Source organism: Gavia stellata, chromosome 6, assembly GCF_030936135.1.
Source record: "Gavia stellata isolate bGavSte3 chromosome 6, bGavSte3.hap2, whole genome shotgun sequence".
Taxonomy (NCBI): domain Eukaryota; kingdom Metazoa; phylum Chordata; class Aves; order Gaviiformes; family Gaviidae; genus Gavia; species Gavia stellata.
This window is the reverse complement of record NC_082599.1, coordinates 25,533,460-25,546,870: the sequence shown is the minus strand read 5'-3', so window position 1 is coordinate 25,546,870 and position 13,411 is coordinate 25,533,460. Positions and strand designations below refer to the sequence as shown.

The following is a 13,411-nucleotide window of genomic DNA, read 5'->3' as shown; positions in this document are numbered from 1 at the left end:
AGAATTCACCTACTCCAACCTGCCAGATTGGTGAAGTGAAGCAAATGGAGATTTCACCACCTCTCTGGGCTGCTCCAATGCTGAAGTAGTCTCATAGTGAACATCTCCATCCTTATACCCAGTTCTGTTTCAACTTATGACTATTATCCCTGAACCTCATCTCTGAGAACAAAGGCCTGCGAGATTTTATTCATGAAGATGAAGACAAGGAAGTCATGGAGCACCTCAGCCTTCTCAGAGTCTGCTGTGACTAAATCACCTGCCCCACTTAGCACTGGGCCTGCAATTTCCACAACCACTTATTGCTTCTCTCCCTCATGCTCTTCCAGCATCTTACCTTTGTCTACTCAACACCCTGTTGTTGCCCACCTCCTCCTTCACCTCAACACATTTTCCTCCCAGATGTCTTAATCTCCTCACAGAGCTTCTGTCACTACCATCTAAACCCTTCCAACACCCCAGACCCTTCTGCCTGTGGCCTCTCAGAAGCACCCTCCTGCAGAGTCAAAGATAATATGCCTGACAGAGCTTGTCTGTTCCTCCGGTGTTTTAATCTATATTTGCTCCTATAGTCTTTGGTATGCATTTCTTAGAAGTTCAGAGTGACATTTTGAAAATAAGGGATCACTGGAATGACATATGGCACTGGTTATAATATGTTCAATATGAATACAAATCACCTATATGCTTAGATAACTATTTTGCTTAGATTACTAATCACCTGATTGCAACTAACTCTTGAAAAAAAGATATTCTTAGTGTTTGATCTTTGAGTTCATGCTCCTATCCATTGCCGTACAGCCATGTGTCACTGTTTATAGTTAAGATAAATGCATTTATGCTAGAAACATACCTTGCTTTTGGAACTTTTCCTAAACAAAGGCTCAAAGATTTTCTTTTTTTAAGTCAGTACACATCCAAAGGCCAAATAAATGCATCCGTATACAGTGCAAAGGAAAGTTAGAGTGAAGAAATCATTAACCGAAGGCTAAGGAACAGCTATGGAGCCCAGTCTGTGTGGTAACTAGCATTAAGCACAAGGCTCTATTAATTTAAGTTTGTAATTGCTTATGGTGTTACTCATTAAAGGTTTATAATACTTTATTTCTACTCAAGACAGACATATGTGCGGGGGGAAAGAAACAAACCCACAGACAGCCAAATTCACACCACAGGATCAAAAATAATTCTTGCACTTCATTTCATAAGGATAATTCCTAATGTACTTTATTTTCCTCTGGAATTTTAATTAGATTGAAAAAAAAATAAAGGAATGGCGTTCAAGGACTATTTTTCATAGCAAAAATTATTCAAGGTGTAGTCTCCCCTATTACATCTTCTCAAGAAAGCCATTTTTATAGTTCATCCATTTTTAATTTGATAAAGCCTCTTATGTTCTGTTCTCCCTTTTCATTTGACTGTTGTGCCTTCTCATAAATGTTCATTTCCTAGCAGCTATAGCACAATGAACAGAAAAGCAAACCACCCTTCATCTGAACAAAAGACGCTCCCACACAGTGGAGTATCTATGTCTGGGAGCCCTGCTGTAGAAAAACACATGCCCACGGTTATTCAAAGATTCCACTTCAGCCGCAGTGCAATGCGCTGGCAGGCATGAATAGCCTTTCTTTTACCTTGTTTATTCAAGAACTATGATCCACTACAGCCTGCTTTTAAGTATTTGATATCCTACACTGAGGAGATTAAATAAGCCTGACGCCAAATGAAAAACTTCAGCCATGCTGTTGATTTTTTGTAAACTTATGAAACCAAAATCTGAAGGTCTTGTCCTTAGAGACTAAAAGGCCTTTGCTCTAGGATTTTATATTTATTGTGCTAGCAAAGTCAATCCTATCTCTGACAGAAACTGATTTCTTGATAGGGTCTCTCCTGCCTTGAGTACGTTTGAAAGCAAAACACCCATCTCTCTAATTTCCATACTGCTCCTCATATAATTAATCAAACATGCAATCTAAATCGACTTCCTTTTCAAGCACATTATTGCGAATTAGTCATTCGTGGGAGAAAAACAAAAAGAAACAGGACTGTATTTTACATCTTGTTTAAGAAAAGTCTCTCATACTGGGAAGGTGGAACATAGGCTATAATAATACAATGTTTAAATAAGTAAATATGCACAGGGGTGCACACAGAGAGCACGCGGGTGTGCTCTCATTTCTCATGCCTCCAGTGAAAGAGATCGTGACCCTTCAGACTTTAACCTCATCACTTCTAATTTTTCATCTTGGTTCTCAGAAGAGAAATTTAACCCATCTGTTTTTCAATTTTACGAGGTCATGAGCCATGAAAGAAAATCTAGCTTTAAAAAAAAATGGAAATATATCATCTTCTCTCAGTGTATAAGAGTAGATTATGCAGATGTTTCTGTTAGGTCAGGACAAACTTACAAGAGAAAAAAAATCCTCTCCACAATATTACACATTCATATGTCTACTACTGGGTATTTCTTTTTGGTTGTACTTATACATCTCTAGTCTTTCTCTCAAAATAATACACAGTGGTCAACCTTAAATTCCTACCAACACAAAGCTGGGAAAATCCTGCCTTTGATGTCATCACTGGCATATTTAGCCTAGTGTCACAATGAGGCAATAATTTCATCAGAAGGGATGGTAACATTTCCTACTAAAGCAGGGCAAAAACAAATGTCCCACTGTTTCCTCTGCTCTATGGCAATATTAGGCAATACAACCAGAGAGAGGTCAATCTACATCTGAGCTGGACATTTCATTGATCGGTTCACACCTCCAGCAAGGCATTTAACAGTGCTGGTGAAAGGTGGGGTTTTTTGTTTTCTTAAAAACACGGCTGAAAAGTTTGCAGCTTCCCTCTCCCCGGCCACAAAAGCCACAGAGCTTCAGCAACATCCCCCCCCCCGCCAACTCCCACACCATATGAAACATTTGTAAGATCATCTATAGTCTTCAGTATCCACCAACGCTAGAGCACCATCTTCACAATCTCTTGAAGGGCTTACAAGATGCAGATACTTGGAAGTCAGATAAGTTCATAGTGTTTTATACATATGAATGACACAACAAAACTAGTCATTCTCAAACAGTACAACACCTTCAACAGAAGACTAACTCATATTTCACTATAAAAACACTTAATGATTCACCTGTTTCATGTATTTAAGAGATGAAATCTCATAGTAAAATGCAACATGCAGGAATGCTTTTTTTAAGCGTGTCTTTAAAACACTTATGGCATCTTCCAAGTTTTGAAAAACAGCAACAGAAAATGGTATGTAAAACCAGATAACAATTGTTTTCTACACTGTTTCTCCAATTGCCTTACAATCCAAAGGCCAATCGAGTTCTTGTGGGCTGTGTCCACCTGAAGTCCTGTTCCCTTCTCCAGCATAGCAAATACACACTGAGCTGTTAATTGCAGTAATGCTAATTAAAAGACAAAAAACCATGACTTCATTAACAGTGAAATTGCTGGTTAGCATATAAGGCTCCCTCATTACTGCTGCTGCATGAAATGTAAAGCCCAATGTGGATAGCAGTCATAAAAATAAATGACACAATAGGTCACATTTTCAGCTTACTTCAGAAGTTCTGCTGGAATCAGTAGCTGAGAAGTTGACCTACAGGAAAGAAAGAAATTCCTACAACATTTTGTAAAAACCACTAAAGAAAAATATTGCCATTTTCCACATCTGCATTCACAATGGTTTTCAGAGGAAAGAGTACTTGCCCCGGTGTAGCCACTAGAAAGTATTTTAAAAAAAAAAAATTAAAAAAAGGCAAAAAGGCTAACATTTCAGTGGACAATTTCCCCTGACTTTATACTCCACATAAGGCTTCCCCATAAGGGACTAAGGGATAGTGAAAGCAGTCCAGGTGATCCTAGTTTCCTTTATTCTTTAGAAGGAATATTTATTCTTGTGTCCTTCAGTCTCTTTAAATGACCGTTTTATGAAAGTTAATTCAGATCTCCATAGCCCTAGAGGTGCGCTTCCGTAAAGTAATTGTGCTCTTCATATAGTCTGTACTTCCTCAGGTCTTTCTCTATTTTTGTTTTCCTTTTCTTTTTAAAGGTTTTGAATTCTAATTCAGAGGTCTCATGGTAAATAAAATTGAAATACTTTCAGCATTATCTTCCTTGTGAGAACTGTAGTATGTATTTGTTTTCCACTTGCTCCCTTTTAATCAAGCATTTTGTTGACCATAATCAATTTCTTCGCTCAGGAGAAAAATGTGCAATTATCTACAATGAAGAAGGTGTGTCTAAGGAATAGGGTGGGGGGGAAGAGAAATCAATGGAACCATCTGTCTGACATTCCTACAACATTATAAGAGACTTGTAATTAACTGCTTGCCTACCAAAGTCTGCCAGCTTTAACTCCCCCGTGTCACTGATCAGAAGATTCTGTGGTTTCAGGTCCCTGTGCAAAATGTAACGCTGGTGGATGTAAGACAGTCCTCGCAGCAACTGAAATAAAAATAACTGAAAAAGAGGGGGACAAAAAATGACCTCTGTTAATATTTTGCATATAACCACAGGTGATTTCTTCACAATATGCAGGGTGCTTGCATATTGTGGTAACATTGTGTCAGAATTCCTCCCAAATTGGCGTAATTCCCACCCAAATTTAACACAACGAAGTTTCCATCTAAAAAATACGTACTTTGCAAGGACTAACCCCAGCCTCCAAGCCCTACTACAGCATAGATTCAATTTGCCTGCTTGAAAAAGAACAAGAGCAATACAACCATGTGCAGAAGGCTCAATTTCTACCAAATTATAATTATACTGTGTTTACCCGTATGGCCTTAGAGATTAGGTGGTAGCCTGAAGACAGATGTGTATCTTCACTAATTATAGGAAACAACAGTACAGGGTGGATAGGGATGGGGAGATAAGGCTGGGGGATGGGACACTGGAGCTAAAACAAAGAAGAAACTAATAGTATAACACTAATGCTTGTGTACCCAAGGAAATCTGCAAGTATGATAGGTTTTCTCCTTCAAAGTTTTTTTTTTAATGGGAGACGCTTACTGATTTTTCATTAGGAAATAATAATTCTTACTGAACCTAAAGATGACTTTTGAAACCTACTTATAATAGTCTTTAAAGTAAATTTAGATAGGAACCTAACTCATCCCCCCCTATTTTTTTTACCCCCTCACTGGACTCTACAAATGCTTTTCCTAGAGCTAAGCATTGATACCGTGTATTTTTGTAATTTCTGAACAAAGAGCTGGATGGTGGAGATCTTTTGTCCTCCCCTTTTCATCTCCTCTCCGATCATTCTCCTGCATTCTTATTGGCACCTGCTGTGAAAGGCTGTAAGTGTTATCCTCATGGATTTTGTCAATACAAAGGGTGAACGATCGTTTCCCAGGAGTTTTCTTTGCAGTTTTGAAAAATCTCACCTAATATACAGACCCTTCCTACTGCCTGAAATATTTTAAGAAATACTACAGTTTCCAAATGGGAACACAACAAGCCTTTGCAAAGCCAAACATGGAGGATTCAAGAGTGGATACGCACCTCATGCCTCACAGCTCAGCGGCCAGTGAAACATGCTCTCTTGGCAGATGTGGAAACCACACCAAAGATTTGGGAAAAGTCAACCCAGGCACATGAGAATTTCTAATTAACTTGCAACACAAGCATCCTATTTAGTGACTGCTGAAGTGAGGAGGCATTATAAAAAGGGTTACAAAATGTGATTATAGAAGAGAATAAAGGCTGACATGACAGAAACAGAAATGTCATGTTACTGAAGTTGAAATGAATTTAATTGCATTTCATTTTTTCCCTGAGTGCAGACACAATACACTGTATGTTTAGCTATTTAGCCAGGGCACAAAGAGCCATATCAATCACCTTCTTGCCAGGGTTGGGTCTAACAATGTGCTGAGGAAACCTAAGAGCAAAATACAGAAACAAAAGAAAGAATAGCAGGAAAGTCATAAGTAACACACACATTCCTTTTTGAGTTGTGGTTAAAATGGAACTCCTGGTACACAAAAACTATTTTAATAAGGGCAGGAAGCAGAAACAGCTTTAATTACAGCTTTAAAATATAAATTAAATTCTACTAAATTACTTCAAAATAATATTTTTTAAAATAAAAAGATAGGGAAAATATCCAGTTTTCTAGGCTAAATCAATGGCATTTAAGTTCAAACATTATTTTTAAATATGCGAAGAAATTTCAATTATCATGTTATCTTACAGCACTGTAATCTTAATAAATATATTTTGAGTTACAAATGTGGGCTTTCATTTGGCTTTAATGCAAAGAATCAAGTGATCTGACACGACGTGTTAAGAAAAAAACCCAACAATTTCACAGCTAAACAGAATAATCATCTACTCTTGAGGACAGCTTTGGAATGTAGATTCACTCCAAATTTGTAGACATGCTGTACTTATCAAGTACTTCCACAAAAGTCAATTAATTCAGTCACATACAATGTAGCAATTGCTTCCTCCTTGGAGGAAGATCATGAACAAGAGGGGGAAAAAAATCTCCCTGAATTCGTTCCAGGGTAAACTCAGCCATTGTTTTGTTGGTTTCTCTTTTCCTCTTTACCTTTGTTTTTATTTGGTAATATTAAATGTGAAGAGATTTAAGTGAAAAACAAGCCTAACGCCCGGCAGCAGAGCATTCTGCAAACCACAGGCCCTTTGGGATTGCTTGGGAAGAGAGAACAGTAAAAGAAGGTCTCCATTCCCAACAGTTCCCCACTCCACAAAATGAAAAGATGACTTGGAAAGAACCGTTTTTGGTGCCTCAGGAAACACTTCTGCCTTCTCACAGTCAAGTTCCCTCCCCTGTCTTTTAGGAAAGCCCTCTCCGAGAAACCCATTCCCTTTCAAGACTATCTGCATTACCTTCACAAGGACGGAAATGAATGGTAGATGAGGTACCATCACCTCTTACCCATATACCCGATCTGAAATCAGCATCTATCGTGGTCTTATTCAGATCTTACTTGCTCCTTCCTCCATTTTGCTCAATTCTGATCAGTATGAAACCTCAGCTTGAGGCTTCTGTGGAGAGTTTTGAACAAGCAACTGAGCTGCCTTTTCTCCAAGGCCACGGGATGGCAGCCCTGTGGACCACAGGACAACTCTAAAAGGAGTCAATGGCAAATTCCATATGCATTTCAACAGGTTGTTTGTGAGGGTAGAAACGATTCAGATTCATGGTTCTTGAGCTTTAATGTTAGTAATTTTAGTATCTGCATGGTCATACACAAGGCTGTATAAGCATCAAATAACCTGTAATAAACAAACTAGGACATCACTCCTGTACAGTTTGTAGCTTATTAGTAAGAACAGAGGTTTTGGTGATAAAATGAAAGACTCGCAGAATGGCAAGGGTCATTATGATGGGAGTTGGAAAAGACAGAAAACAGGAATGGGGTTTATCTCTAGAAATCAGGTTTTCAGCAAGGCTTAACATTAGGAGGCTCAACACCTTACATTCAGACCAAAACAAATTTAATACTTGTGCTGCAGGCCTTGCTTATTTATTGTAGCCATGAAAAAACCACCTTTTCCCCCCTTAACCATTATGCAGCTCTCACTTTAATGAGCAACATATTTTAATGAAGAAATTTCATTGTCAGTGAGAAAAATGCATGCAGGTCAAAGTTAATTTCGGGTTTATGGACTGTAATATTAAAAGAACATTAGCAGTTCTTAAAACTTACAAGAGGAAACCCTCAACTCCACAAAAAGGTGTGGTGGGTTGACCTTGGCTGGATGCCAGGTGCCCACCAAGCTGCTCTATCACTCCCATCCTCAGCAGGACAGGGGAGAAAATAAGATGGAAAAAACTCGTGGGCCAAGATAAAGGCAGTTGAATAAAGCAAAAGGAAAGGCCACGCACAGAAGCAAAAGAAAACAAAAGATTTATTCTCTACTTCCCATCAGCAGGCGATGTTCAGCCACTTCCTGGGAAGCAGGGCTTCAGTACGCGTAGCGGTTGCACCAGAAGACAAATGTCGTAATAACAAACACCCGCCCTGCCACACACACCCCCCTTTGCTTTTATTGCTGAGCAGACATCACATGGTATGGAATGTCCCTTTGGTCAGTTTGGGTCAGCTGTCCTGGCTATGTCCCCCCACAAGATCTTGTCCACCCCCAGCCTACTGGTGAGGAGGGAATGTTGGAGACACAGCCTTGATGCTGTGTGAGCACTGCTCAGCAGTAGCCAAAACACTGGTGTGTTATCAACACCTTTCCAGCTACCAATGCAAAGCACAGCACTGCGAGGGCTGCTATGGGGAAAATGAACTCCATCTCAGCCAGACCCCATACAAAAGGTTAGCACCCACATAGTCTTTCAAGTATAAGGCGTGGATGGCCACTTGAGCTACATCCAACATTTGACCAAATGCCTGTTTAAACCAATTACATTTTCTGAGAGACTTGCCAGTTGCCTGGATGAGCAGCCCTGCTTTCATGGTGTTTTTCATGAGCCTGGGTGAGTGTACAACCTAGACCATTACACGCACACATCTAACAGCTGCAAGATGGCTCGTGCAGCAGAATGCTGTACTATCTTGTTGGCCTCTGAATGTCACATAGGATCTTGAGCTCTTCCCATGCAAATAAGCTTACAAGCTAAACACTGACACAGGCCATCCAAAACATGTCTAACAGGTAGGACTGATGGGAGTTAACACTTTCTGACTTAGGTTCAGAAAGCTCTGAGTCTAATGATAAAGGGGAATGCTCATGTACAGGTGATCTGTGTAGAAGTGCTCAGATGACTCCACATCGTTGCTCTCCATGCCCAGAGGTAGTAGAGGGTTTCTGGCAAAAGTTACTGGGGTAAGTGAGAAGCAGAAAGAAATTCACAACATGCCCAGAGATATTCTCCAGAAAATGTACCACTTCCACACAGTGTCTGCTGAGGCATCAAGGACCCCAATGACAAGAAGGATGCTGCCTAAGAGGACAAACTAATGAGGCATGTGGGGGGGCTTTTTAAATTCAGGAACTGATAGCACAGAGGGATTTCTGAATGATTTCCTGCATTTGAGCTCCCTTACCACATGTATTGTGGGAATAAAGGATCTGGCCCTAGATACAGAAGTAGAAAGCTACATGGAACCTTTTAGTCTATAGAAGATGCACAAAACTCTTGGCTCTGCTCTCTCTGCAGCAAGACACTGCAAATGGAGCTGAGCTAACCTGGACCATGAGTTCACGTCAGTTCAGAAGAAAGCTGAAAGCAAGACTGGATTAATGTGCTGGTCCTTTAGCAAGCTTATATGGCTGTATTAGCATAGTTACTTTCGAAAAGTAATACACAATACTGCACAAGCTTTATTATCACTCATCACTGATAACACAAATGCTTCTGCTTGCTGTATGTATCAAAGCACACCAGCTGGGTATCACGTAATCATCTGAATTCCCTTGTGTGTATTCAGCATCAATCGATATCATATTCAGTCTTAATAGGCCATAAAATCCAAAAATACCAGTAAAAGAAACCCAACCCAGGACACCTCACCTTATGCTTGCCAACAGTGTACTTGTCCCTATCATCCAGAGGACATTACAGGCTTCTGTGAATTACTGGCTATTTACAAAGGTAAAAGGAGGTAATAAATCCCCACAGTACTATCTCACAGCCTTGGAAATAAATACAACCGAACACAGTGCTCAGTTACGTTTGGGTTTACCAGATTGTTTGGGAGTTTCAGATCTACTTGTTTTAAATCATTAACATAAGAAAAAAACTACCTGGTAATATGTATTATCACAGAAGCAATGAGAAATGTCTCTGTGTGACTTCTGCTAGCATGTCAAAAGCTCATCAAGCACAATCTTTTTTATCACTGTTGGTTTCCTGTTCTTTTCCCTCCTCCCAACCAGGATAATACTCCTGAGATAAAATCCAACTTTTCACTTCTAGCAATGTCCTGGGGAAATACTGAACTTTTAAGTCAAAGCTTTGTAGACTCTCTTCCTTAAATTGTCAGAAGAAGAAATTCCAGGAACCAAGTGATAACTTCAGATGAATTTGCATCCCTAGGAATAAAGGATCCTGTCTGAACAAAAATTTTTTAACCATTTGAATCAGTGTGATTTTCATAATAAGCTTTATCTCAGTAAAAGATTCTCCTATCTTTCCCCCCCAGAACCAAGTTCTCTCCAAAAGAATTTTAAAATAATTCTCTCCAAAAAGCATTTATAAAGGCTTCTAACTTGCTCCTGCATTCCTTACACGGGAGTCTTACCAAAGACAATGTCACAGAGAAATGCATAAAATACAGCCACTGGGAATGCACATCGTATCATTACTTTAAAAAAAAAGGTATTAAAATACAGATTTTTCCACTTATTGGCAGCAGAACTGCAAAGGAAAGATTGGAAAGTGTTAAATTGCTAACTCCTATTCTCTTTGATGTTCTTTTAATCATTTTTTATCCCCTCTGGATACTACTACAGTCATTTGCAATGAGGAAGGTGTGCTTAATTAACTGAATATAAAGACACCCCCTTATGATCAGTTACAGTCATCTACTAATATCCAATAAGTGGAAGACTTTTTCAGATTTTTTTTCTCCTGAATGGCAAAAGTAAAAATAAATTCAATTCAATTAAATCTCCTTTTCTACCTTTCATCAATTCAGTCCCGTGCTGAACTAGGTCAGGGTGGCAATTGGTGCCTCATCAATATTAAAGACACTGGAAAAATTGTTTTGTTCATCCCTACAATATTTTTTTTTTTCTGTATGTGAACCATGTGGATCATACAGACAATAAATTACACATGCACACACTCCTTTCAGTTTGGGGTTTGCACGTATTTCTTGCTGCAGTAGATATAAAAATGACATTCTTCTAGCACAAATTTTAACACACTGATAAAGATTCTGCGTTTACTGTTCACAGTTGTGCATATTATCAAATCATTACTTTAAGTGACAAGAGTGACATAAAGTAGAGTGAAATGCTGATGCCATATTTAATGTCTGATAACTAAAAAGTCTAATTTAAATAATCAATTCTCAATGCCATGTGTAAAAGACGACATTAATTTAGCATAACATTATTCTGTCTGCTGTACACCTGCTTGTTCACTGAATGAGGAATGAAAAATAGGAACTTCTCAACCACATTAAACAGCATCACTTCCTACTTAGCATATCTGTTGAAATATTTAATTCAACTTTGCATCAGCAGTATCACTAATTTCAGTGAGTAGGAAACAGATTTCAAAAACATGACATTAGTTAGATTTGCTTCCAGTTAACAACTGATAAATTTAAAAGGACCACCATAGTATGTATTCACCTTAGAGTAAAAGAGTGTTTTCTCCAAACTGCAGTGAGTCAATATGATAGGTGAAACAAGACATGAAAATTCATCACAGCCAGATGTATTATCATGGTTTAATCGCCCCATTCCTGTGTATGTAGGTCTATGGAAGTCAACCGTTTGGTCAGACACCTCTAGTTACACACAGGTGCTCACATGCTTTCCCTACATCATGTAATCACACATTTGTCACATATGGATGCAGGACTGGCCATGTGATTCAACGCACATCTCCCACAAAAAAAGGGACCACAAACCTCTTATCCACACCACACATGTTTATACAATCACATGATGGAAAGAAAACAGAAGCATACCAGGGAGGCCTACACCTATAACACAACTGTAACCTAAAAACCAAAGCATTTTTAGCATACTTTTCAGATACTATGCTTTACTAACAAGGATATGTTTTTATATCTTACTAATAACGAATGGAGCTAACACTTAGCAAGAGCCAGTACGCAATGCTCTGCCACTGCCAAAGTTCAAGCAGCTGCACTTCACGTGCAGTAAGCCTCACATGGCTAGGATACAGGAGTTGCCTAATCCTTCCATGTTCTGAATGCTTCCCTACCCTTTGCACTTCATATTGTTCTAAAGCTGTAATCAGTTCAATGATAAGTATTTATATTTGCAAAAGACATCACATGACAACTACCCTATGGCTTTGACTCATATTATTTATTTTCACATTAGTCATTAAATGCCAAAATTATTCATCTGACAAAAACAGATTCAACTTTAAAATCTGCAACCATTAGTTAAGGACAATGTTCATAGTACTGCAGTATGGAGAGGAATAAATGAATACTGCAAATGATTAAGTGCCAGAGATTTCTAATCACATCAGATAACATTCACTCTATTTCAACATTTTCAATTCAACGTGCACTTCATCTTGTTTAGGAGGCCAGTATTAAAACCTTGGTTTAATAAAGCCAATATTTTAATCACATCTGATTTGGGATTTTTGTTAATATTTTTTTTAACTTGGAGTGCTATAAAGTTGACTGATTCCTTCTTGAGCATTTAGAACAGAAAAATGTTGCAACATCCCATTATGTTTCAATAATTCCCTATTAATTACATTTCTTTTAAACTATTTTGTAGACGTTTTAAGAATGAAATTAATTACAGTTTTTTGCTGAAACTTAAGCATATTTTTTACAGAGATTATTGAGCTGTCCTAGGAAACTTAATACCCAAATTCCACTCCACACTTTGCCACATACCTTACATGTGACCTTGATAGTCAACTATTTTCTCTGACGAAGTATTACAGTGATAAAAGACATTTTTAAAGGTTGTGGTGAGGGTAGGGCTTAGTTGGTCGAGGTTTTGCTTCAAAAATATCCATCAATTATGCATAGAAGACTGCTGTGCCCTGTTTCCTAGGAGCAAGGAAGGCTCAGAATTGAGATGGGTAAGAGCTGAACTCTTGAAGGCTCCTGGGAGAGGGCTGAATATTCCTGGTTCCCTGGATGCAAAGTTCAACAAGAGGGTCTGCCCATCTCTTCTTATCACTTTTTGGCCCTGGGAAAAGAAAAGGTGCCCAGGGAGAAGAACAAATCAGAGCAGCAATATTAGATGGAATAAGAATAAACTGGAAGTTCCTTCTCCTGCTGGTCACAGTAGATGATAAGAGCCTTCCAAGTTGCCTGAAGTAAAAGATTTCAGAGACAGTTTTCGTCTGGTTGACAACCCTGTTGTCATTCACGCTGGTGCTGCACAGATTGAGGAATAGTGGGTCAGAGGCAAGTATCTTTTAATTTTGTCAAAGATGTTTTTTCTTGAAGTCAAACGCTCACACAAACCGATATTACCTCTAACACTGCAAGTAGAGGAAAAAAGGCAGAGAAAAAACTGAGGATGCTTTTCCCAGAAGATTACAGCTATTTCAATGCAGCATCACTAATTAAAAAGCATATCAGCTTTCATTAATAGATTTATTTTTAAGGCAGGAATGCAAACAAGCAATGCAGGCATGACAGATGCAAGCCTGTGCTCCACTTGTTCCACCAGTAATAGGAGTTACAGAAAACGGACGCAACTGTAAAATAAATGCATCAAAACA

At 38.7% G+C, this 13,411-nt stretch overlaps 1 protein-coding gene across 1 annotated transcript in view; it reads right to left on the bottom strand.

Moving 5' to 3' along the window:
* Nucleotides 1-13,411, bottom strand: part of CDK14 (cyclin dependent kinase 14) — a 254,406-nt gene that overhangs the window by 154,298 nt on the left and 86,697 nt on the right. The window contains exon 7 of the mRNA XM_059818538.1: nucleotides 4,356-4,479. Within this exon, the coding sequence (XP_059674521.1) occupies nucleotides 4,356-4,479 (124 nt within the window). The remainder of the gene's footprint in view (nucleotides 1-4,355; nucleotides 4,480-13,411) is intronic.